Raw genomic sequence first — 27,503 nt, 5'->3', positions numbered from 1 at the left:
TCAGCTCTGTCTGGCTCAAACCATCCTTTAGTAAACATATTCTCAACAAAATTCAGGCTTTTGGAATACTGACTATGGTTAGGTTTACGCCATGGTGGTAGCTTGTAGAGTGGTGTTGGAAGCTCGATCCAGATGCTGGTTTCTATAGGTATCTTCTGCCCAATCACCAATCTTCATCTAGAAACAACCTAGAAATAATCACCCAGAGGCAAGTGCATGTCAAAACTGAGAAATTCGGATGCAGAATTTTAAATTTTCAGTTCTAAAATGTCAACTCAATTAAACATGCTATACTAAAAGAAGAGCCAAGTAAAGAACATCCCTAGGTAAAGCTTAAGAAGAGGAAATGGCTAGAAACCATGAAATTACTACATAAAAAACAAAACAAAAAGAAACACAAGGTAAGTTTCACATGTCTTTGATTACTTGTTATCTCAGTATATGAAATGCACAATTTTGGTAATGGTTAAAACTTCACTAATTCTATCTAAGCCTACCAGATTTTTCTTTTTACTTCTAATAAGCATCTAAAATTGACAATTCTTTATTGAAATCAGGAAAACAAAAAATAGAAATCATAAATTTAGTAGCTAAAAGAGACAGTATGCTACCATGATGTCATATGCATTTAACTCAGTGACTACTTTTGGGACCAAAATATACCCAAGTTAATAGACGAATTTAGTTTACACATCAATAGAGATAAAATAAATTCCAGAATTGTTATCTACTCTTTCCAGAAGAAAAATCTATTTCTTCCTAATCATACTAACTATAATTTCTAACGTCTTTATTTTTAAATAATCAAAAACCAAAAAGCCAAACAACAACAACAAAAACCTCAAACACATGAAAATCATGACCAAAGCAAACTTAAATACTTTTCAGCTACTAGGGAAAAGCAATACAAGTAATTGAGCTAAAGGAAGTTATCCTTTATGAACTCCAAATTTAGAGAAGATATGTTGTATTCCCATAATAACTAAATATAAATACAAAGAAGGAAAAGAATACATTATTAAAACTTTGAGCCCAATTCTATTTAAGTTGGGAGTTTATTAATAGAAATTCTAATGAATATAATAACTGGAAATATAATTTGGGGATATAAAAAGCTCTGTACCAAAGTTAAATTTCATCTCATTCTATAATCACATTTAGTCTGGAAGCTTAGGCCAAGGGCTTAAAGGGTTCTCATTGTATAACTTATGATTTTTCTATAAAATATCACTTTAAGTAAAATAAATTAGCAAGGTTTGTCCTGTAGAGTACCTACGACATTTTAAAATCTCACAGAATGTTGATTCTAGGCAGTAACTTAAGAAAGTAAAAATCTTTAAAAATTCCAAAATGATAGGAAAATCAGGCTGGATGCATTTCAATTGCAGTGAAAAGGTTAATGGGATTTGAAACTATGAAGTCTACTTTTCCCCTAAAGACACAGTATTTATTTCCTTAAGACTATTTTGGAGCCAATCAACATCATAAATATTATTATTCCTACCTTTATGATTTAATGAATCAATAATGTTATCCTAGCCAATAACACAGGTAACCTACATAATGTCAGACATCTAAAGCTAATACAGGAATCATCTAAAGGCTTTGAAATATTTGACCTGATGGCTTTAAGCATTTGTAAATTAATGGCTTTTGGGAGGGAGGAAGAACTAAGGCACTCAAAGATACCACAACATCTTAAAATCTATAATGAAAGGAAAAAACTACTAATACTAGTTCTTAAAACTCACAAGTTATAATGTAAAACAAATGTCATTTTAGTTGATTTTCAATGTTTATACGTGCGATATAAATTACATGTATGACAACACTAATCCAAAAGAAAACAATGATGTACAAAATGTTTATGATAAATAAAATTATTGCATTTAATGTCATTTTCATGAAATGAAAATCATCACATTCCTTAATGTTGTATCAAACGTAAACAATACCAGTTCAAATTAGAGGGAATGTATGTTAACACCAACTTTTGACAAAAATAAGAAAGCTAAAGCCCTACAATTTATCTAATTTAGGTCAGATAACCATGGAAACAAAAGAATATTAAAATTATTTATTTTATCATTATGCACATTGAAGGAAATCAGACAGTACAGTTCTTTTCCACCATAAAATTATATACACCCATTTATTTAGCTAGAAACACTAGCTTGAGAGGTACTGATATGTTCCATTTGTGATATTTTTTGTACAGCAAAGAAATGTCTTATATTTGGAGCATGATGAAGAAAACATTGTCTCAAGTCTTTTTTGTTTTTTTGAGTCTCAATCACTAAGAGTTCAAGGTACTTTGGGAGAATCATGGTGTCCTGGATGGCCTGATCAATGTATTAAAATCAAGCAGTGTGTATTCTTAAAATACTCTTAAATCCATACAAATGTTGCTTGGGTTGTGGAGCTGAGATTTCTCCTACTGGCATGATAAAATTTGAAGAACATGTGTTATGAAAGTTTTACACCAATTTTGTTTTGTTCCTTCTTCATTAGTCGTTGTGCTTCCTTTTCCATTTTCTTCCTTTGTTGTTCGGCTGCTCTCTTTTCTCTGTCTGCTAGTTTCTGCTGTCTGAAAAGAAACATACTTATATTTTTAATTTTAGAAAATACCACACAGGTAAAATGGCAAATAAATTCTAGAAAGAAATAGCAGTGCCTTTTTATTATCACCAAATAAAATGTTGAAAGTCTTGAAAGTTTCTCACTAATTTGAAAATTCCAAATATTTTCAAAAACAGGATTTCTCTTAGTCCTTAGAACACGACTTGTGAAATAGAAGAAATATTATCTCTGTTTTACAAATAAGTAAAATGAGGCATAAAGGCTAAGTGACTTGCCCAAAGTCATAGGATTAAGTACAGGGATAAGAATCCACATCTTCTGACACTTTTTATTTAGATTATCTCCATTTTGTAAAACAATACTTCCATTGAACCACATCTTTATCTGGGGATACCATTCAGAAAAGCTTGATATTGAGCTTGATAATCTCCTGTTATTATAGTAGTTATAAACAGCCAGTTTTTAAAGTGCATGATGAACACAGCTGAACAGAACACACGCTCCAAAAAGAAAATGGAAACTTAAGATACACCTTCCACCAAGTAAATTTCAAGATTAACATGTGACTAACTCTACCAAAGAAAAGAGTGGTGGGTATTTAATCAAATACGGCATGTTCCCACTTATAAGTGGGCGCTAAATGATGAGAACACATGAACACATAGGGGAGAACAATGCATACGGGGGCCTACCGGAAGGGCGGAGGTTAGATGGAGGGAGAGGATCAGGAAAAATAACTAATGGATACTAGGTTTAACACCTGGCTGATGAAACATCTGTACAACAAACTCCCTTGACACGTTTACCTATGTAACAAACCTGCACATCCTGCACACGTACCCCTGAACTTAAAAGTTTAAAAAAAAAAAAAGTGGTAGGTATTTACTAATTATACTTTGTGAAATACATACCTCTTCCTTACTCTTTCCATAACTCCACTGACTCAGACTCACTCTCTCTATCTTTATTGATTGGTTTATGTAGGGAGTGGAGGTAGGAGTGGGATGATGAAACAGGAGAGAGCAGAGTAAACATACGTTGGTCCTGGATCTGAAGGGTTAGGGTGTGAGAAAATCATTCAAGTATGCAACGTTGAGGAAGGAAGATACAGGTCACAATTGGGCATGGAAGAGGCAACATTAGGTTATATGTAGAAAAATCCAAAGTGGATTATCTATGTCTGGGGGAGCTCAATATTAACTACAGTGAGTGAAATGTATGTACAGTTCTCAATCATAAACAGGAGTAGGCAGAGTTATGGATGACCAAAATTCAAGGAAGAAACTATTTTTGGCAACATTTTGACTTTTGCTATCAATTTCTGAAGAATAGTTTTAAAAAATTTGTTTTTCATCACTCTGCTCATGTTCAAGAAAAGCTAATAATCTGAACTAAAAATGTCAAACCAGAAGAAAAAAGGGAGGTAGAGAAAAAACTATAAAGGACTGTCTAGGTTATAAACAAGTAAGATAACGAAGTTTTGACCTGGTTACTAGCTGAAATAATGTAAGGGCTGAGCATCCCAAATACAAAAATCCGAAATCTGAAATGCTCCAAAATCTGAAACTTTGAGGGCCTACCTGATGCTCAAAGGAAATTCTCACTGGAGCATTTCAGATTTTAGATTTTCATATTTGAGATGATGAACTAGTAGTAGAACACAAATATTCTAAACTCTCAAAAATTTCAAAATCTGAAACATTTCTGGTCCCAAGCATTTTGGAAAGGGATACCCAATCTGTATCAAAAACTAAAGTATAAAGGAGACAACTTAAGAGATAGCTGCAGACAAAAATGCATTTTACCTATCCAGATTCATGCTGGGAATTATTAAAGTACCAGAATCTTCATTCTTAGCAATACTGATCACAGTACTGGCAGTATTTATAGTGGCAATAGGAAAAAAGCTCAGAGTTAGAAGATATGGAATGTGGATACACTTTTAAAATGCTCAATGTCTATTCAGGGGCAGTAACAATGTACCGACACCTCGATTTCTCTTTGGCTCTATCTATGTACTTGCAGCATGAAGCATGTCTATTACGGATTAACAATCTCACTCTCCCAAGCTGTCCTTAAAGGGTAAAATATTAAGTTTTTAAGTACATTTTTTCATTTGTTTTGTTTTGCTTAGGGGTTAAGAGGCTAGAATGAAAAAGAAAAGGTTTTTGTACAATATTAAGATACTTGTGAACTCATAGCATGAACTCTACAGTGAGATTACTGTATTTAAAAAGGACAGCCCCCTTCCTTTGTCTTTGTGGTTAATGGCACTAATAATTACTAGAATCCCCAAAATGTCGTAAAATACTCAGACATTTGTATCTATTATTTGTTTTTTAAAATAACATGGAATTTTAAAGAGATGATTTATCTTTTTTGATGATCCATGCAATATCCTAAGTGTTACAGCTCACAATTTAAAAAATATTCCCTTTATAAAAGATAAGCTATACTGACTAAATAAGAACTAAATTTTAAAAACTCTCACAATTTTACTGACTGAATTTTGAAATGTGACATCCTCTAACCAGCAAAAAAAAAAAAAAAAAAAAAAAAAGGACAATGTATTTCAAAGGAAAAAAACAAAAACTTCAAACAAAATTCCCAGTTATTTAGCTGCACCCTCTGCTGGTTGCTCACAGTAACTGTAATTTATTGACAAAGCCAAGAAAGGAAAATACAAAAACGAAATCAGCTTTTTTGTTGAGAGTCAGATAAAGAATAATTTGTTTGCTATTCCTGTGGTAAAAACAATCTCAATTTTAAAATAAAAAAATTCATATTGCTGTATCTTACTATACAATTTTAAAAATGTATAAATTCTTTAGATGCATTTAAATATCTGACTTATAAAAATCAGTAATCGGTCACTAGTTCTCCCTTAAGATAAATTTTCTCTTTACTCTTTGACCTAATGTAGCAGTACTAAGAAATATGTTTGCTGCTCACACACAAAAAAGAACAACCAATAAAAATGAACTTTAAAACTTCCAGAATAGTATTTTTTTGCAGAATGGGTAGTTCATCTAACACATAGGGCTTTCATGGACATCATTTAAGATATATATACAAATGTAGAGTGTCACATAAGTTATTTTCATTCAAATGAGCAGTACTGGGCACTATGCTAGATCACGAGGAAATGGAAATAAAGTTGTAACTTCTGACCTACAGGAATATCAAGCTTGTAATACGGTATGTATATGTATATAACCTTATATATATATATAAATATATACATAAAAAACATATATATAAAACCTTTTATATACATGTATATATAACACTTCATTTGCCATTAATAGTTATTTTGTTCCTATAGTGCTTAAAATTCTTGGTTTCTGTGAGGTTTTAATCATATAAAATAGTATCTGCAGTCTGAAATACAAAAAAAAAAGTCCATATTATCTAAGGATCAAATGAAGAAAAATATAATATTTAGCAGAATAGGCTCAACTGACTTGAAACACAGTAGGGAAGAAATCTAGTTCTTCTACTCAGGTTGCAATATAAATGCCACTCAAATACCTCAGAACTTCTTCTGCTTGCCAGGCTGCATCTTCTTCTTCTTCCCATGCATTGGTATTTTCCTGCCAGGTATCTAAGTCACCTAATTCAGACTACAATGAAAAGTAAAACAAAATTAAGAGAGTAAAAGCCATCCTTTCTCCACATAGCCATCAAAAAGGGTATCTTTTAACACATAAATCAGAACCTGTCATTCTCCTGTGTCTTCTCAGCTTCCTTACCCTGTCCTATACAAGGCACAGATGATTTTGCTTTTGGCTTGCCTAGAACTGATGTATGACTTTCAGTGCTCAACAGTCTAGGCAAGGCCAGCTTTCTTCTTTATTTTATGTTTCATGGGATACTCTCTTATATTAAATTCTCTTCTTTGCTGTACTTTATTTTGGAATGAACAAGAACAGAACATGTCTTTTGTTTCTTTCTCTCCTCAGTAAGATTAAGATTAAGATCTCCTCAGTAAGAGCTGGGGATAGAGTGACAAGAAACTGACTGATCCCAGACTGAATTAGAAATTCTTGACTGGACTAATCTGTGCTGAGAAGAACTGTGAGCTGAAGTTTAAAAACTAGCATAGTCATCTTCATTTAAGCATATGTAACTTACTGGAGATTTTTTTATTGGCATTTACTGTCTCAATCCTAGGCAAAAATGACAAATCATGCAAAATTTATCTTTAATGAAATACTTCTATGTCATGCCTCCTTTTCCCAGACTTTCTTACCTGGTTATCATCTACTGGTCCCTACCTCTATTTCCCAAGCCAGACCTCTAAAAGTTCACTGTTTTCTTTCAATAACCAATGAAAATGGTCATGCTGGACTGTTTAGGTAGGTGTGGAAGTGACTGTGTGTAAAATAACTGGTACCAATCGGTGAACAGATTTATTTAATATCATATTGTTTTAAATACTTACCCCTAAAAATGAAACAGAATGTTTTGAGTTTTCTTCTCCTGAGAATATATGTAATACCATACTCTGTTAAAAATTCTTAAAATATTTCTAATTATTTAATATACATTTCTGAAAGGAGCATTTTTAAAGCTACTGAAACAAAGTGCAAATGACAGCCTTGAAAACTACCAAGTTATCCTCTTGACCACAGTAGGTAGAAATCTTGCCTTTTCTTCTCCCCTTTTTTTTTTTTTTTTAGGAATCAGTGTTTCTCTTTGTTGCCCAGGCTGGAGTGCATGGTGTGATCACGGCTCACTGCAGCTTCAAACTCCCGGGCTCAAGGGATCCTCCCACCTCAGCCGCCCTAGTAGCTGGGACTACAGGCACATGCCACCCCACCTGGCTGATTGTTTTTTACATTTTTTTAGAGATGAAGTCTAGCTATGTTGCTCAGGTTGGTCTTGAACTCCTGAACTCAAGTGATCTTCCTGCCTCAATCTCCCAAATTGCTGGGATTATAAGTGTGAGCCACTGCACTCAGCTGCTTTCTTTTCTATCTTTACTAATTTGACAAGATTTAAAATTGTATCTTGTTATTTTACTTTGTTTTGTTTGTTTGAGACAAGGTCTCACTCTGTCACCTAGGCTGGAGTGCAGTGGTGTGATCACGGCTCACGGCAGCCTCAACCTCTTGGGCTCAAGCAATCCTCTTACCCCAGTCCCTCCCAAGTAGATGGGACTACAGGCACACACCACCACACCCAGCTAATTTTTTTATTTTTGTAGAGGGGGGATTTTGCCATGTTGCCTAGGCTGGTCTCGAATTCCTGAGCTCAACTGACCTGCCCGCCTTGGCCTCCCAAAGTGCTGAGATTACAGGCATGTACCACCTCACTGGGCCTACTTTGAGCACTAACAAGATCAAGCTTTTCTTCAAATTAGGTTATGTCTATTTCTTATTTTCCCATTCATATTATCTATTCTTCCACTAAAGTATTTGACTGTTAGAGTACATAAAATATTTAGATTTTTTTAAAAAGTGAAACTATAGAGACCATTAAAAAGGGTGGTATCTGATCCTTTAGTAGAGATGGCCTTAGTAAAAAGAAAAAGGGGGAAACCATTGATAGATTTGTCTACATAAAAACTAAATACACCTGCCCAACAAAAATATCCAAACTAATTAACAAACCAAAAAAGTATAAAACATGACATTTATCTTTAGTATAAAAGATCTCTTACAACAATACAAATGATGAATTCTAGAAAAAAATAAAATGTGTAGTTTAAAAGAAGAATCTAATTTGTAGAATGAATGGTAAGATATTTTTGGTATAGAAAACGAAGTCCAATAGGTTACCATCCTCTCCTATGCAATGCCCCTTTATTCTGTCTGCTTGGGAGGAAAATACGTGGAAATAGCAGTGGAGACATTTTCCATCTACCCTATTTACCCCTTCTCAACTCTGTAAGTAGTTGTATATTTACAACTTTACAATGAGCTATGATAGTATTATAATAAAATTATATTTAGGTGGCAAATATTGCTAATTCAGTGGGTAGGATTAAAGCATTTCACCAATATGGATCAAACATTTATGAATAAAGTTTAATTTTGAGATATATAAAATAAAAAACATTATAATGCTATGTTATTCAGCTAAGTATCTATGGTGTTATGTGTTCATAGCATCGTGTAACTGCATCAGAATTATCAAAGTTTGTAATTATATTGATGTGTGTGATCATTTATTTAATATCATGTCTCCCCTACTAGAATGCATTTTTCTGAGGCAAAGACCTTTCATGCCACAGGGCCTGGCTTTAGTAAAAACAGTGTTTTTACTTAATGAATTAAAAACATACATATACATGGGTCCCCTGGGGAGAGGGACCTCAGAAGCAACTGTGCAGTTTAAACAAATTAATAAAATACACAGATTGACAGATAGATGTAATTTAAAAATATGTCCACAAATTCTTAGACATTCCTTCCTTCAAGAGGTGGAGGCTTGCATGTGGGCCAGATTTAGTGGCTTCTAATGAAATAACGTGGAAGTGACAGTGTATCACTTATAAAACCACACCACAAAAAGGCATTTGGTGTCACCCTCACCCGTGAGCAAGTGCTCTCATTATCTTATAACTTACTGGGAAAATCTGGAGTTATATCATAAAGAAATTCAAGCAGCTCCTTGGAGAGGGGCACAGCAAGGAACTGAGGCTTTGTGCAAACAAACAGCATTAATTTGTCAGGTGTAGAAGTGAACTGTCTTTCAAATGAATCCTTTGACCACAGTCAAGCCTTCAGATGATTGTAGCCCCAACCCAATGACTTGTCTGCAAACTCATGAGAAATTCTGAGTTAGAACCACCCAGTTTAGTCACCTGGATTCCCAATCCACAGAAACTGTGTTACATTAATATCTGTTATTATTTCAAGTCACTGAATTTGGAGTTGTTATACAACAATAGATAATATAATCAGTCAATCAAAGCATGCTTAAAGCTTAGGTAGGGAGGGGTCTGGACATTTGTGCTTTTAAAAAACTTCCAAAGCTGATTCTGATATGCTCCCAAGGTTGAGAACCTCAGCTGTCTACTTGTTTCAAAAATTTTTCCTTTAAAAAGTTTCATTTAAGTCAAACCATTTAAAATTAAGTCATACTTTGAATGAAAATACACTCTATGCAGAAAACAATTCATAACTCACTTTAAAATAATCTACCATTAGGGTTAATCTCTCATTTTAATGGTAATCTCTCTGAAGTTTATATTTTTAAATAACATTGTATCTCTATCTTTCATGTGTACAATGAGACCTTGATCTTAGTATCTAATGTAATTTACAATCTCATAAAAGGTTAAGATTGGTAAAACCCCAGATTAACTTCTATCAAACTGCTAAACCTGTTTCAAAGTTACAAAAATATAAATACTATGTTAAACTCATTTAGATTTTATTCCTCTGCTTTAAAGAAAACAGAAACAAAACGAAATCTCTCCCTAGAACCATTAACATACTTACAGACTGATGAATAAAAGGCAGATCTTGTGTAGCTGCTAATCTACTAGAAAAACCTGTGCTCCCATCTGGGATGCCAAAATTCAATGGTTCTCTCTTCTTAATAACAATCTGAAAGATTAATTGAAAAAGAATTATAGGGATCTTTTACAAATTACTACATAAAAACAGACAACCAAAACATTTTCTAATTACTTATTTCTTCTTAAAATTTACAATGTAAAAACTAAAAAAAAAGTCTGTAAATACCAATTTCCCAGGCAATTGTTGTACAAATCAGTTACATACTAAGAAAAATTGTATTTCACTTTTAAAAATTAATACAGGCTCATTTTCTTTCTTTCTCTCCTACTTTCCCCAGACCTCAAAATATAATCAATCACTTTTAGTTACTGTATTAAATAACAACAGGTATCATATCCTGCCAACAGTATAAACAACTCTCTCAGCATGTGAGATGCCTATGAATACATTAACTCATTCAGGCCAGTAGCATCAAAATACACTTATATGGTATGTTGGTAGCCTCATTCAAAGCATTTCCATTCTAATTAATTTAATAAGGCACTATAGTAATATACTAGGTTCCTACTGAGAGCAGCAGTATACTTCCATAATACAAGGTATTCATCTACTAAGAAACTCAATTAAAGGATCCTTTAAAAATACACAATTTAACGTGTTTTAGCATGGAGACATTTGGACAACTCAACAACAAAGAATGTAAATGTTATCAACCTAGACAATGTAAATATAAATGTATAGCTGAAATCAGCTGAGATAAAGAAGGTGAGGAACAACTGTATTAGAAAATGTGAAACAATGTCCTAATTTTTATAAACTGTGTGTGTGTGTGTGTGTGTGTGTTTATATATATATATATATATATGATAAAAATATTTTCTATGTTTGAACAAGGAAGTGAGCTTTAAGTGTGTTTTTCTGATATAGCAGAGTGATTAGTGAGGTAGACTGGAATAAAGGAGAGGGAATGGTAGTAAGAAATAAATCTTCATTTATCATAATATGAATGTCAATGGACAATGTCTGTTACTGGTAAACAAGAAATGGCAATATAACCATATTGTAGATAGATACGATGACAAACACTTGAAGAAATCCAAACAGAAAATTATTGAGTGGCTGTTTCTTGGAAGAACTGGCTAAGAGTGATGGGTCAGAAGTCTCACTTTTCATTATAAGTTCTTCTACAGTTTTTGATTTAAAAAAAGTACATGTACTATTTTGATAAATAAAAAGGAAAATACTCAAGCATTCTGTTTTTTCCAGTAATTCCCTGCATCTCTAAATGATCTTCCATATTCAATTCAAAAGGGATTAAATAATGTATGGATGACTAATACAAACTCACAATTACTCTTAAGTTCATAAGAGTCCTGCATCAGTTTTATAATGGTTACAAACAATAAAATCTACTTAACAGTTTGTAGATATTACTAAAGTACGAACTTGTTAGAACTCATCCAATTCACCTTAGTCTCCATGGCAGAGACTGGAGTCTAGAATCTGACATATAGTAGGATTTTGATACATTTATAAATATAATTTTAAAAGACTTGGGGTACAACTTACTAGAACTATGCCTAGGTCATTTGAACATATAAAATTCTTACTTAATATGACAGAAAACAAACAATTGATAATTAGAAATAGGCTGATAGACTGGATTAAGAAAATGTGGCACATATACACCATGGAATACTATGCAGCCATAAAAAAGGATGAGTTCATGTCCTTTGTAGGGACATGGATGAAGATGGAAACCATCGTTCTCAGCAAACTATCACAAGGACAAAAAATCAAACACCGCATGTTCTCACTCATAGGTGGGAATTAAACAATGAGAACACATGGACACAGGAAGGGGAACATCACACACTGGGGCCTGTTGTGGGGTCGGGGGAGCGGGGAGGGATAGCATTACGAGATATACCTAATATTAAATGAGGAGTTGATGGGTGCAGCACGCCAAGATGGCACACGTATACATATGTAACTAACCTGCACGTTGTGCACATGTACCCTAAAACAAAGTATAAAAAAAAAAAAAAAAAAAGAAATAGGCTTTCTAATAAATGTGAATTGTATCATCTAATTTTAACTATAGGAATCTAAAAAGTAGTTTAATCTCCAAAAGCATAAATTTTAACATACTTTCTGAGTTTTCCTAATAGTTGGTGTCATGTCCTTAAAATAGTCAGGTTCCAGTTGTTCCAAAGAATTTTGTGGTGTTGCCACATTCCCATTCCCTCCTTCGATCTTTACACTGGTGGGTGCATCTTCATCCCAGGAAGTCCACTCTTCAACATCTGTCTAAATTTAATTGATCAACATTATCAGCCACAAAGGGGCAACTTAATGAACACTTCATTGATGATTTATTAGAAAAATGGGCTTTCCAAAACACTGGTTTTCACACTTTTTTGACTCACGGGAAAATATACATTTTATATTACAGATCAAAACTTGATCAAAAGTTCAAAAAATACAAGACATTCTGATATATTCTGTTCTATTTTATTCTATTATATCCATCAAAAAACAAAAAACAAAGTAAAACAAAAGCAAATGCCCTGAAAACTGAACTGACATTAAAACTACAACCCACAGAAGGGCTGGGCATTTTCACCCAAGCCTAACCAGATTGATCGTCTGATAGAAAATACCAAGCTTCTCCACAAGATTTAAATAAAACGAAGTCTCAAAACATAGTATTCAAAATGTTCATGAAACAACCCAGAATTATTCAGCACATAAAAACAATAAATCTCAATTTGCAAGGCAAGTTAATCAACAGATACCAACACCAAAATGGTATGTTGGAATTCTCTAAGGCTTTAAAATAGCTATTATAAAATGCTCCAACAAGCAATAGCAAACACTTGAAACCAATGAAAACAAAATAGAAAATGTCAAGAAAGAAACAGAAGATAAAATGAAGAACCAAATAGAATTTTCAGACCAGATAAATTTAACAACACAACAAAAATTAAAGTAATTTCTATTAATGATCTGCAATCCAGTTTTTAAAATATTGTTCTGGGACACTTATTCAATCTCTCAAAACAAAACAAAAGAACACAAAAATAACCTACCTGCTTAGGAACTGATGAATAATCAACTGTAGTTGGCAAAGTTATTTGGTCTCCACTTAATTTCCGTCCTCTGCCAGATCTGAAACAAAAATGAAATAATTTATTTCAAGAACCACCAAAACAAGCAAAGTAAAAGCACTACTATGTACGGTAATTTAAGGCTTATAAAACAAGATCTTTCTCAATTTTATGATTATTGATTTTAATAACAGTTACTAATTTATGGTAAAAAAAAAAGTCATAAATCAGACACCCTGTGAATGTTTTTTAAATCTTGGACAGAACAACATAACTGCTTTTTGGCTTAGGACTCAGAATTATAAACAAACTCAAGAGGAATATAAAGTAAAAAACAAAAATGCAAGATGGTTTCAGAGCATGCTCCTTGGAGTGCTGTGGGTTCTGTGGGTGAATTTCTGGGCCACCTTTGCTGTTTTAAACAGGGTGGCTTGGCTTTTATGTTTTATACATGGGGTTTCTTGATAAGACTAACTATTAAGAAGTTTAAAAATTACTGGTTTGAACCAAACGGTAACTTAGTTTTAAGGATTAGTAGGAAAAGTACCACATTAAACAGAACGTACTATAACTCAGTTGTAAAGAACATGGGCTGTGGAATCTGTGTAAACCACAGTTTTCAATGTTACTTCTATTATGTCTAGTTAGAATTACCTACTTCTCAGCCTCAACAGCCTCATCTATAAAATGCAGGTATTCAAACCCACTTTTGCAGGGTTGTTCGGATTTAATTAAGTGACATATTTAAAACCCCTAGACAGTGTGTGCCTGCTACATAGCACAACATACAAAAAATGGCAGGTAATAGAGACAGTCATTTACTTCACTTCAAATAATCTATAAAGCATCGACTAAGAACTAAGAATGATAAAGTCAGCTATTTTTATTACAGATTCAAAGATGTATTTGTTTAAAGGGTAAATAGAAAAGTAATATAGTCCTTTATGAAATTGATGACATAAGCCTGTTTTTCCTTTCCATAGAGATGGGGTCCTGCTGTGTTGCCCAGGCTGGTCTTGAACTCCTGGCCTCAAGCTATCCTACCGCCTTGGCCTCCCAAGGCATTGGGATTACAGGCATGAGCTACCATGCCTGGCCAAGTCTGGTATTTTAAAATACATGGTCTAAGGTTCCTTCAGACACCAAAGAGAAGCTTATCCTAACATATGGTCAGTTTTCTTTAAAACTGAACATACAATCAATTCAAAATATGTACACATTTACAGTAGAAATTTATAATGACAATAGGAATGTCCTTAATATTTTTACATCAAGAAAATTTCTTATCCTAAAAGTAATCTATATTTAATGAAAATTTTTAAAAATAGAAGTACAAGAAGAAAACATCTATATTTCATCACCACTGTTAACACAATGCTTCTTTTAACTTCCTGCCTTCTGGCAATTAATACCCATTTTTAATGTTGCTTTACCTGGTGAATTTCTGGCCATTCTCTTCCTCATTCTCTGGTAATTTGAACACTTAGTTCACTCCTTTTTCTACTTCCCAAATCCTATCCTCTTGGGTGATTTCAAGTCAACCACCTAAATTTTCCATTTCTTTCTTCACTTCTGCCCCAGTGATCATCTCTGGATGATCATTTCACCCACTTGTTCTCTTGCAATACCCTGGACTTTTTTTTTTTTTTTTTTAAATCCCAGACCACTCTACTTCTAGCAATAAATTCAATGGCACTTAAGTCTTAGAGTTTTAGCAGCTATCAAATGGTCATATAGCCAGAGACTGCAGTTCCTATCCTTCCTTGCAGCTAGGGGGCCATATGACTAAGCTCTGGAAAGCAGGCAGTGCAAAAATTGTTGTGTGTAACCTCTAAGTCATGTCTATATATATATAAAAAAAGAGCTGATTGCTGTCCATTTCCTCTTTTACTATACCCTCCTCTTAGTGTGTAAGTAACTTTTTCACAGTACCCTTAGGCCACAGAAACACCTAACTATTCCACTGAATAAGATGGTTACACCCAAACAACTTAATACTTAAGTATATCCAAACTGCTTAGTAGCCATTGTAAAAAATACACATTTAAAGAAAAAGTAATATTTTTATTTTATTCTTAAATAACCACAATCACTGAACTTATTAATGAAATCTGTGTGCCTGTTGAACACTGCACAGCTTCTTATGCCTTAAAATAAGACTGGAGACCATCATTCTTGTTTTCAATTCTACATTAATTTTGGTGCAGTACTCACTTTTAATTACAACCCAAAATCCTGGCTTTGCAACGAGATGTCACCAAAAATATAAGTAAACAAAAACTTATCTCAAGCATTAAAGAACACCATCATAAAAAAATACTGCAGGATTTAATGTTGCAAATGTGAACTACTTTGAGTTGAGGTATTCAATAGATGCTATCACTATGTTTCACTGTAAAATTTAAAATATCCTATGGCATCCCTGTGAATTTCATGTAAAGCCCTGAGGTGCCTCAGCACACATTTTAGAAATCATAGCTCTTGGGTATGATCGTGTGACAAAACAGAAGGAACTGAAGTCTACAGATAATGTCCTAAAGCAAATGACTTACCTGCCCTTGACTTCCTGCATATTCTAGAATGTTACTTAAACAGACAAAAAAATTTTTTTTTTTTTTTTTTTTTTAGGATTTCTCTGTTAAAGTTTTTTTTTTTTTTAAATATAAAAACAACACTATTGTGGTATAGACAGAAATAACTATTCCGAATTTCACCTAACCACTTTAAAACATTCTCATAATGAAACAAATACATCAAAGTTCTGTGATGATTATAATAATGAAAGTTGTTCTGTCTATTCCTAAATAGTATTAAGCATGTTATTTTAGTGGAAAGTGTAAGAATTTGAATGAACAAAAACAACTGAACCTCTATTTTCTAGATCTGAAGTAGAGAAAAAGTATTTTAAAATGACTAGGAATTAATGAATAAATACTGCAATCAAGATATTCAGCTTAAATATAACCTGTCCTGTCCATGAAATTTGAAGTTTTGAAGGTATCCAAAACCAGCGAGGAGATAAACAGGTCAGTTTGAACATAAAACTTATTTACCTGCATATTAATCTCTTTAGGAATGAGAATACTGTTGCTAGGCAGGTACAAAATTTAAATAACCGAAACTGGGTGATGGCCATGGTGGGAATCAAAACCTGTGGAAGAGGCACAAAACAAAAAATGCATTAAATTGATTTAAAAAGTCATACTCCTGTTCTGAAAAGACCTATTATGCACTAAGAAAAATCTAAGATTTTTTTTACCTTTCTCTAGAAACTATAAATATAACACAGTAAATTTTAGAATTATAATTTAAATCATATTAACAAGTCAAAAACCAGGTTTTCGAGTTTTCAATGGTTCTAAGGATAAAACCCTTCATTCTGAGTTTTTGAAAATAATTTTACCTAAATCTATTAATACAAAAATTTACAATTCAAAAAATAAAAAAGTATAAAATAGAATATATTAAATCTCTGTGTACCTTTTAAAGTTTGAACCACATGAATATAATACTACTTAAAATACTTTCAATATTTTTAACTTGCAGATGAATATATTTTCTTATATCCATTTTATAGATGAGGAAATTGAATTGAGAGGTCAAATAACTTGACCAAAGTCACATAGCTAGTAAGTTGAAAGTTACCATGGAGCTCATTTAGTCCAGTGGTTCACAAATCTGGGAATCTATTAAAGAAATGCCAATACCTAGGACTACCTCTAGTAAGTCCATTAAATCATATATTCTGAGGGGCAAGGACTGGTCATAACCAATAAGACAAGCAGGGAGATAAAAACTACTCAATTGAAAAGGCAGCAGGCAACAAAGAAAAGAGAACAAATAACACATGGGACAAGTCAAAAACAAATAAGATGACAGATGTAAATCTAACCATATCAATAATCTCATTAAATGCAAATTGTGTAGCATTCCAATTGAAAAGCAGAGATCGTTAGATTGGATAAGAAAGAAAGACCGCCCCACTCCATGCTGCCAATGAGAAACACATTTTAAATAAAAAGACACAAATAGGTTAAAAGTAAAAGGATAGGAGAATATATACTATGCTAGCACTAATCAAAAGAAAGGTGAAGCGACTATTTCAATGTTAGACAGATTATAGGGAAAATAACATTACCAGGTATAAAAGTGGTCATTTCACAGTGATAAAGGGGTCAATTAATAAAAAGTACATAACAATCTAAAACATGTGTCCTTAATAACAGAATTTTGCCAATATCATAAACAAGACAGATAACATTATTAGAGTCTGCAGATATTAAAAGGATACTGAAGAACTATTACAAACACCTTTGTGCCTGTATTTACTTGACAAGTGAGATGAAATGGACAACTTCCCTGAAAGACACAAATTACTAAGGCATAAGAAGAACAACCTGAAAATCTATATATCTATTAAAAAAATTAAATTCGTAGTTATAAAAATCTCCCAGACACAGATAGCTTCACTGGTAAATTCTACAAAACACTTAGGAAGGAATAATACCAACTCTGTACAAACTGCCAAAAAACTGAAGAAGGAATATTTCCCCAATTCATTATTTGAGGCCAGTATTACACTGATACTAATCCAAAGATATTACTAGAAAAGAAAACTATTAATATTTTATGAATCTAGACACAAATCTCCTTAGCCAAATATTAGTAAATTAAATCCAACAATATATAAATGGATACTACATCATGAAAAACTAGTGCTTAGTTTGGAAATGTTGGATTGGTTTAACATTTAAAAATCAAATGTCATTCACTATACTAGCAAACTAAAAACGAAAAACCATATAAACATCTCAATAGAGACAGAAAAAGCCTTTGACAAAACTCAACATCCATTCCTGTTTAAAAAAAACAACTGCAACAAAGTATAAGGGAACTTTCTCAACTTGATCAAGAACATCTATGAAAAACCTACAGTAATATGAGACTTAATGGTAAAAAAATTTGATAATTTCTCCCTAAGATCATGAACAATACAAGCATGTCTGCTTTTTCTACTTTTAGTCAACATCGTAGTGGAAGTTCTGGCCAATGCGATCCAGCAAAAAAAAAAAAAAAAAAAAAAAAGAAAAAAGAAAAAAATAGAAAAGAAATAAAAGGCATCCAGAATGGAAAGGAAGAAATAAAAGTGTGATACTCTATGTGGAAAATTCAATGGGATTTCTATCTGTTAATTGCATTTCTATACATTAACAACAATTAATAAGAAATTGAAATGCTAAAAAGATTTATATAGGCATAAAAAAATGATACTTGAGGACAAATCTAATTAAGGACTTGATTACTGAAAACTATCAAATATTGCTGAGACAGTTAAAAGGCCTATATTAATTTAAAAAGACTTTCACAGAGATAGAAGATTTTTATTAAGATATCAACATTCCCCAAAATGAATTATAGACTCCAGGCAATCTCAACCAAAATCTCGGCAGGTTTTTTCTGTAAAACTTGGCAAGCTAATTTCTAAAATTCATATGGAAATGCAAAGAACGTATATAACAGCCAAAACAACATTGAAAAAGAACAAGGTAAAACAGCTAGCACTATCTGGTTTCAAGACTTGTTATAAAGCTTCAGTAATCAAAACTGTGTAGTATTGGAATCAAAATACACAAATAGATCAACGGAAAGTATAGGAACAGACCCACATATATACAAAAACTGAAATCTGATAAAGATGCAAAGGTAATTCAGAGAGAAAATAATAGTTATTAAGAAAAAAAAGTGCTGGTTAAACTGGATATCCATATGGAAAAAATCAAAACAAAAACCTTCAATATATATCTGGCACCAGTTACAAGTAATTAAAAATAGATTATAGACCTAAATGTAGTTTGAAACTACAAAATTTGCAAGAAAAAAAAAAAAAAAACTTAGTGACCCTGGGTTAGGCAAAGATTTTTAGGTAGTACAACAAAAGCACAATCCATAAAATAAAAGATTAGTAAATTGGACTTTATCAAAATTAAAAACTACAATTCAAAAATACTATTGATGGAATGAAAAGACAAATCATAGACTGAGAGAAAAATCCTTGCAAAGCATATGTCTGATAAAGAACTTAAACCCAGAATATATAAGAACCTCTCAAAATTCAAAAATAATTTTTAAAAACTCAATTTAAAAACGAGCAAAAGGTCTAACTAGACATTTCATCAAAAAACATATACAAGGCTGGGCGTGGTGGCTCACACCTGTAATCCCAGCACTTTGGGAGGCCGAGGCAGGTGGATCATGAGGTCAGGAGATCGAGCCAACACGGTGAAACCCTGTCTCTACTAAAAAGACAAAAAATTAGCTGGGCATGGTCACGGGCACCTGTAGTCCCAGCTACTGAGGAGGCTGAGGCAGGAGAATGGCATGAACCCGGCAGGCAGAGCTTGAAGTAAGCCGAGATCATGCCACTGCACTCCAGCCTGGACAGCAGAGTGAGACTCCATCTAAAAAAAAAAAAAAAAAGAACATATACAATGGTAAATAAGTACATTAAATGATGGTCAACACCTTTAATCATTAGAAAAATGCAAATTAAAGCCACAGTGAGAAATTATTACATACCTACTGGGATGATTCAAACTAAAAATAATGCCCATAGCAAGTACTGGCGAGGATTTGGAACAACTGGCACTCTCATACTTTGGTAGTGGGAAAGTAAAATGTACAACTACTTTGAAAAACAGTTTGGTAGTTTCTTACAAAGTTTAACAAACATCTACCATATGACCCAGCCATTCTACTCCTAGTAATTTACCCAAGATAAAGAAAAGCATATAGCCATATAAAGACTTGTATTTGAAGGCTGAGGCAGGAGAATAGCTTGAATGCGGGACACGGAGGTTGCTGTGAGCTGAGATTGAGCTACTGCACTTCAGCTTGGTGACAGCAGGACTCCATCTCAAAAAAAAAATTGAAATAAATAAATAAATAAAAGACTTGTATTTGAATAGCAGCTTTATTTTTATTTAATAGCTCCAAACTGGAAACAACACAAATGTATATCAACAGGTGAGCGGATAAATAAATTGTAGTATATAAATACAACAGACTACTACTCAGCAATAAAAAGGAATGAACTATTGTTACAAGTAATAGCATGACTATATCTCAGAATAATTATACTGAATGAAAAGAGTCAGACCACCAAAAAAGTATACACTGTATGATTCCATATATAGTATTTTTAAGCTCTAGAACAGGGGTGTCCAATCTTTTGGCTTCCCTGGGCCACACTGGAAAAAGAAGAATTGTCTTGGGCCACACATAAAATACACTAACACTAACCAGAGCTGATAAGCCTAAAAAAATTGCAAAAAAACTCATAATGTTTTAAGGAAGTTTACTAATTTGCATCGGGCTGCAGTCAAAGCCATCCTGGGCTATATGAGGCCCACAGGCAGCAGACTGGACAAGCTTGCTCAAGAAATTATAAACAAATATAGAGTGACAGAAAATATCAGCAGTGCCTTGTAATGAGGCAGGGAGAAGTGGGAAGGAAGGATCACTGACAGACATGACGAAACTTTTGGAGGTAATGGATATACTTACTGCTTCAACTGTGGTGGTTTCATAGGTGAGTGTATATATATTAATCAAAACTAATCAAATTGTAAACTTTAATTATACACAGTTTATTGTATTTCAATTAGAATTCAAAAGAGCTGTTAAAACAATCTACATGAATACATTTTTGAACAATATTATGTCACTTAAATTAGAACACTGTTCATATTCTGGTTAAAATATTATTTTAAAAAGTCATTAACAACATCATAATCTTGTATCAATTATTTGTTACTTTCTAGAAAGCCAACTTCCATTAGGAAACTAGGACAATTAGTGAAAAGAAACATTATTTCAGAACTTCTCTAAAAACAGAAATCTGATTTCACAATAGCATTTCAATATACTGTAATAGCTTTTTATAATTCATAAAAAGCATTCTTCTTAGTGATTAACATGTAATAACTCATCCAATGCTCACAACAACCCTGGGAAGGACTTGAAGCAAGTACTATTTTGTCTTTACTTCAGATAAGAAAACTAAGGCACAGCAGGGTTAAGTAAGCTGCCAAATATACAGAACTGATAAGTTATAGAATTGGAATTTGAACCCAAACAGTCTGGTTGTAGTGTTTCAGTCCTTAAATATCACACTCATACTGCCTCCCTATGATTAAATAACAAGATATATGTCTTTATGAAAGAGATGATACAGGAATTGAAAACTACAGCCATAGCAATGATAGGAATAAAGATTCTAAAAATGGTAAAACTATGCCAGGCACGGTGGCTCACGTCTGTAGTCCCAGCGCTTTGGGAGGCTGAGGTGGGCAGATCACGAGGTCAAGAGTTCGAGACCAGCCTGGCCAATATGGTGAAATCCCACGTCCACTAATAATACAAAAATTAGCCAGGTGCGGTGGCACATGCCTGTAATCCCAGCTACTCAGGAGGCTGAGGCAGGAGAATCACTTGAACCTGGGAGGTAGAGGTTGCGGTGAGCCAAGATCACACGACTGCACTCCAGCCTGGGCAACAGAGTGAGACTCCGTTTCAAAAAAGAAAAAAAAAAAAGGTAAAACTGGTATTATTTTGGTAGCCTTTTTTTTTTTTGAGACATAGTCTCACTCTGTTGCCCAGGCTGGAGTGCCGTGGTGCAGTCTTAGCTCACCGCAACTTCCGCTTCCCAGGTTCAAGCAATTTTCCTGTCTCAGCCTCCCGAGTAGCTGGGACCACAGGTGCCTGCCACCACACCAGGTTAATTTTTGTATTTTTAGTAGAGATGGGGTTTCAACATGTTGGCTAGGCTAATCTCGAACTCTTGACCTCAAGTGATCCACCCCCTCGGCCTCCCAAAGTGCTAGAATTACAGGTGTGGGCCACCACATCCGGCCTGTATCCTTTTTAAACATGGTTCTTAATTTCCAAAATTTTCTTATACATCTTAGTCACCTATACTATATATGTATTGCATATATTGTATACTATATATGTATTGCATATATTGTATACTATATATGTATTGCATATATTGTATACTATATATGTATTGCATATATAGTATACTATATATGTACTGCATATATTTACCCTAATAATCACTATTTAATTTTTAAAATTTCTTAAGATGAGTTTTCGCACAAGTTAAAGTTGAATACTTAAGTAACTATGACAATGTCCTGACTAAGAGCCTCAAAATACATATGAAAGAGGGAAAAAAAATCTGTTAATCCATGAGAGATAGTCATTTCTCCACTGTTAAGAGGTAGAATAGACCACATGTTAAATCAAGTCACAAGAAATACACAGGCAAACATACATATGTGTGTGCATATGTGCACACACTTACAGGAATGACGTTACTGATAATGGAATCTCATGTCTTAGCTTTTCCTTGCCTTTTCTTTGTCAAAGGAGGAGAATTACTAAGTATTTAGAATCATGATTCCTGTCATTGGAACAGCTGGAGAATATGTCATCCAACTTCTTAAATTTTCTAAATGAGGAAACTAAGATACACTGAAGTTAACGGTTCTGCTCAAGGTGAAACAACCAGGTAATAACAAAATCACAACTAAAACAGACTGGCCTCTCAATCCATTAGTAACACCTTTAGAAACAATCACAACACTTGATTAATACAATTATTTAGAGTGCTGACTTCTTAAAACAAAAAGAAAAAACATACAGTAATTTGATAGTTTTTTTTTCCAAAATAAAAAAGCATAAGCAGTATATTTGGACTTCAGTTGTACACATACTTACTTAAAAGGGGATAAAACCTAACTTAAATAATGATTATCACGTGACCACATTAAAGGGACAGCTATATACTCCTTTTTAAAACTGAAATGTTGATTAGTTTTTTAATTACCTTACATGAGCATAAGATAAGCAATAACATTTAGAAACATAAGGAGTAAAATCATCCTGGATAAATACACCATTCCTGTACTATAACATACTTTTTTTTTTTTTTTAATTCAGACAGAGTCTTGCTGTGTCACCCAGGCTGGAGTGTGGCAGTACAATCTTGGCTCACTGCAACCTCTGTCTCCTGGGTTCAAGCTATTCTCGTGCCTCAGCCACCCCCAAATCTGAGACTACTGGCACATGCCACCACACCCGCTAATTTTCGTATTTTTACTAGAGACAGGGTTTCACCATGTTGGCTAGGCTGATCTCGAACTCCTGGCCTCAAGTGATCTGCCTGCCTCAGCCTCCCAAAGTGCTGGGATTACAGGTGTGAGCTACCGTGCCCAGCCCATGCTTTTTAAAAAAATGCATTTCGTGGGGATTCAAGACTCCTAAAGTCTTGAAAAAAGCATGTAATACAGCTTTTTACCTAATAAAATATTACATTGAATGGGTTAAAAATTATATAGTAAAAAAAAAATGGTCATCTCTGATAGAGTATACTGAAGCATTAGAGAGCTAAGATCTACTATCTCAATCTGAGTAGTAACACCACATACTTGCCTGTATGTACTGTTAGTATGCTATACCTCAATACAAAAGTTCCAAACAAACACATAAAAAATAAGAACAAAACAAAATCAGAAAGCCAGAAAAACATACTTAACTCTCATAGTATCTGATCTTGATTGCTCTGTAGAGCCATCATTGCCAGTTTCTTCTAAGGAAAGGCAACGTGCACTAGTCTTTTCTATTTCTAGGGTCAGAAGGGGCTTGTAGCCTATTAAGGTACAAAGACAGGGCTCCAAAACGTTACCTTAGCAATACTCATGTACTTTTGTACATATGGAGGCTGTCTCTCCATATAAGCTGAACAATTTACTGAATGCCTAGCCTGGAAGTGGCCTACTAATTGACAGGATGAAAAGAACAGAGACTGTAAAAAAAAAAAAAAAAAAAAAAAAAAAATGAACCAGAATACTAAAAATTTTACTCGAGTTATTTAAATACTTCTGTCAAAAACATCCCAACCAGTGGTTTACTCAGGTTCAAATCAAGCAACAATGCTGACTCCTTTCTTTCTCCTTACACCTAACTGCCAAAAAGACCCTATTCAATTTCCCAGTACTGCCCATATTCTTTCCTATTTCCACTGTAATCTATCCAGCAGAAGCCTTTACTACCTCTTGCTGGACTACTGTGAAGTCTTCTTAATTCTAGTATTTTACTCTTCCCGAGAAACAACATTTTTTATTTTGTATTATGGTTATTTCTATACTTTACTTTGCCCTGTACAACCCTTCTCTAGAGTATTTTATTCATTTGGTACCTTCAGTTACCATTTGCAAAGTAAGACTTGAAAAAAAAGTTTGATTGCTTCACTATAAGTAGAGTGATCTGAAAAATTACGATGGTGAACAATCGCTTCATTTAAAGCTGATTTGTCAAGAACAAAACTCTCAATCAAAAGAAAACTTTCTCAAATGAAAGTTAGCCTAAATTTTCTGAAAAATTATAAGAAAAAAGAGCCAGAAAAGAGACTATAGAACGTGTGATACTTGGCAGGGAAGGAAACAGGATCAAGGAGATACTCTATCAGTATGTTGTGAAGAAAAATGATATTTACCATTTGGGACTGTCAGTTTTAGGATATACATGAATAAAAGTTGAGAATAAATTTCATATAGAGCCCTGGTAACCACAGCCATCACCTTTCCAAATACTGTTAGTGTCATTGTTTACTAAAGATTCGCCAACTTGAATGATTTCAATGCTAACTGGAGTTAAAATTTAAAGGTTGTTTTTTTTTCCCCAATAAAAAAATAGAAACTGGGTCTTTTAGTGATTACAGAATAGAATTCTCTCCCTAGCAATCAAGAATATCCTCATTCGGCGGAAAATTTTCTTTTGTGATTAATAAAAGAGGAGAACTGATACTCATTGACTGCCTACTATGAACCATGCACTATCGAAATGTTAACTCAAAAAGCCATCTTATGACATAGATACTATTGTCCTTGTTGCATAGAATTAAACACAGAGTAAGCACATCCAGTGACTCCATTCAAACGTAGGTCTATTTAATTCAAAAGCCAAGAACATCTCATGAACAATGAGCATTCTTAATAATTCAGTGATACTACCACTTCCAAGATAAATTTTCCAACCAGTTGCACTAAAATAGGGAAAATGCGATCAAGCCACACTTCGATTTTACCAATTACACTGACTGGCAGACAGGAATATCCTTTGAGACCTGTATTTACTTAATGTCCCGATTCATCTAAATGAATATACATTAGCACCTACTATGTTTCAGTCGCTACTTTGGATTTGGAAGCTGGGAAATACTACCAACTCCGCGTAGGGGAACTCTGCGTTCACTCCCAATTGTCATGAGCTTGCCCATAAACTTATTCCTGAGGAATCCAAGAAACTAAGGAGGTAGGACGTCCATCAGTCTTGCTCATTCTGGTATTTATAGGTCTCAGTCAAAGCCAGGCACATAGTAGGTACTCAAATATTTGTTGAATGGAAGGAAATTAACATTCCTTGAGCACTTGAACGCTCAACACAATGTTCGATCACCTCACTGGAATCCCAAGGACAACCAAAAGAGGTAGGTTTTTCACTACTCCCGTTTAATAGATGAGGTTGACAGACTTAGATTCACTTACCTAGGATTTAAAGAGACTGACCGAAAGCCCACGGCTCTCCCCACATCATATCCTACTTGAGAAACCTTTTAATTGTGTGCACATTGCCTCAGTGCAATTTTTGAAATGCCCGCTAGATCACCAATTTGATAAGTATCTTACACTACTCTACACTTTGGTTGCTTTAAAACACTTTCTAGAACGGAACAATGTTAATATAATCTAATCTTAACATTAAATTTCCTTAAAAATTACAAAGACAAAAATTTGAGGTATATCAGAATGAGATTCAAAACTATGAGGCAATGTATCCTCATTAAGGCTTTTTGAAGAAATGACAACTCTAGGAAATCAGGAATGAGAGCTCTGCCATGTTAACGGAAAAAAAATTACTACAATTAAAAAAAAAGAATGCTACGTTAGAAACTGATAGATCAAATGTATTATATCTTTTCTTGTTGAAATTCTCGGTAAACTGCTAGAGGTCCTTTCAAGTAGCCTCAACACATCACAATTCATAAAACAAGCAAAGCCAAAATCTATGTCGGTACATACTAAACAAGTGCTGTATTTCTAAAACTCTATTTCCGAATCTTTTCATACCAAAATTTAAAAACCATATGATCTAGTACAGTCCAGAATATCCTCAAACTATAACCCTCTGAAGTGGGTTAGAAAATATTACAAAGCTCCCAAAATAAAATTTACTGGAACTCACTTAAATTTGAAAAATAAAGGTTTGAGCAGCGGCCCCTAAGACAAGGGGAAACAGAAGCGGTGTGAGAGCCGGTAGTAAAATCGAACATTCTGTGCCATGTCTGGCAACCGAGAGTCAGGCCCTCAAATATGTGACACCACTGCCGAAGGCGGAGTAAGGTCTCCCGAATAACTCAAAAGGAAAGAGTTTCATAACTTAGTGGTTTCATTTCAGATTACCCACGTGAAATTGGTTGATGAAAAAAAAATCATACCCACTGCACAGATGAGAAAAACAGGAGCGTTTTCAGGTTATACAAGCCGACGCCTGGCGCCCGGCGTGACGTGAAACGCTCTAAGTTGCTGGAGCTGGATACCAGGTGGACTGGGATTTAAATTGTGGAAAAATCGTCCTGGAGAGGTACAAGGCCTGTAGACTGAGGGCAGTAAGGTCACGCAAATTTCCCTGTGGAAAGCGGCTTTGGAGGCTGGGTGCTTTCCGGGCCGGTACCCCACAGCCCAGTCTCCCACGCGTGAACGGAGCATGGCGAACGCTGCACGCCTGGGTCCCGCTCCCAGTCGCAGTTTTCTAGCCCCAGAGGTCACCCTGACCCGGAAACAGTACCCAGAGCAGCTGTCGGGCGTCGAGGGAGGTCTGGTGGAAGGGCGAAAAGGAAGCTAGGAGGGCGGGAAGTGCGCGGCTAGGCGGAGGGCCGACGGCGAAGGGCAGACGATGCTCCAGAGGCTAGGGCTGGGGTCGGGATGGGGGTAGGGAGAGGAAAGCCCCTCCCAGGCACGCGCGAACCGCACACACTCACCTGCCCCTCCCCCTCCCCGCCCGCCCGGCGGAGGCTCCGAGCTGCCGCGGGCCGCGCGCGCACACAGGGCGCGCTCACGCGCGCTGCCTGTCTCTTCCTCGAGCTCGCGCTCCGCCCGTTCACTCCCAGCCCCGCTCATTCAAAGCCGGGCGCGCGCTCCGTAGCAGCCTGCGTTGCCTCCGCGCAGCTGCCATGGCCGCCCCCTCCTCGGGAAACCCGCCCCCAGCCCCTCCTCTA

General features: G+C 34.6%; 1 protein-coding gene across 5 annotated transcripts; it reads right to left on the bottom strand.

Moving 5' to 3' along the window:
• Nucleotides 1-1,864: 1,864 nt before the first annotated feature.
• EBAG9 (estrogen receptor binding site associated antigen 9) lies at nucleotides 1,865-27,503 on the bottom strand. 5 transcript variants are annotated; one of them, XM_055287074.2, is made up of 7 exons: nucleotides 27,267-27,503; nucleotides 16,216-16,313; nucleotides 13,145-13,223; nucleotides 12,204-12,362; nucleotides 10,032-10,139; nucleotides 6,112-6,203; nucleotides 1,865-2,587 (listed from the first exon to the last, which is right to left on the bottom strand). In XM_055287074.2, the coding sequence occupies exons 2-7, from the start codon at nucleotides 16,296-16,298 to the stop codon at nucleotides 2,467-2,469; spliced, it is 642 nt and encodes a 213-aa protein (XP_055143049.1). In that variant the 5' UTR covers nucleotides 16,299-16,313; nucleotides 27,267-27,503; the 3' UTR covers nucleotides 1,865-2,466. The 5 variants fall into 5 exon arrangements, with proteins under 5 accessions (XP_055143049.1, XP_063499578.1, XP_055143048.1 ...); XM_063643508.1 differs by having other exon boundaries at nucleotides 27,074-27,457; XM_055287073.2 differs by having other exon boundaries at nucleotides 26,724-27,456.

This window comes from Symphalangus syndactylus, chromosome 7 (assembly GCF_028878055.3).
Source record: "Symphalangus syndactylus isolate Jambi chromosome 7, NHGRI_mSymSyn1-v2.1_pri, whole genome shotgun sequence".
Lineage (NCBI taxonomy): Eukaryota > Metazoa > Chordata > Mammalia > Primates > Hylobatidae > Symphalangus > Symphalangus syndactylus.
This window is presented reverse-complemented; position numbering and strand designations above follow the sequence as displayed.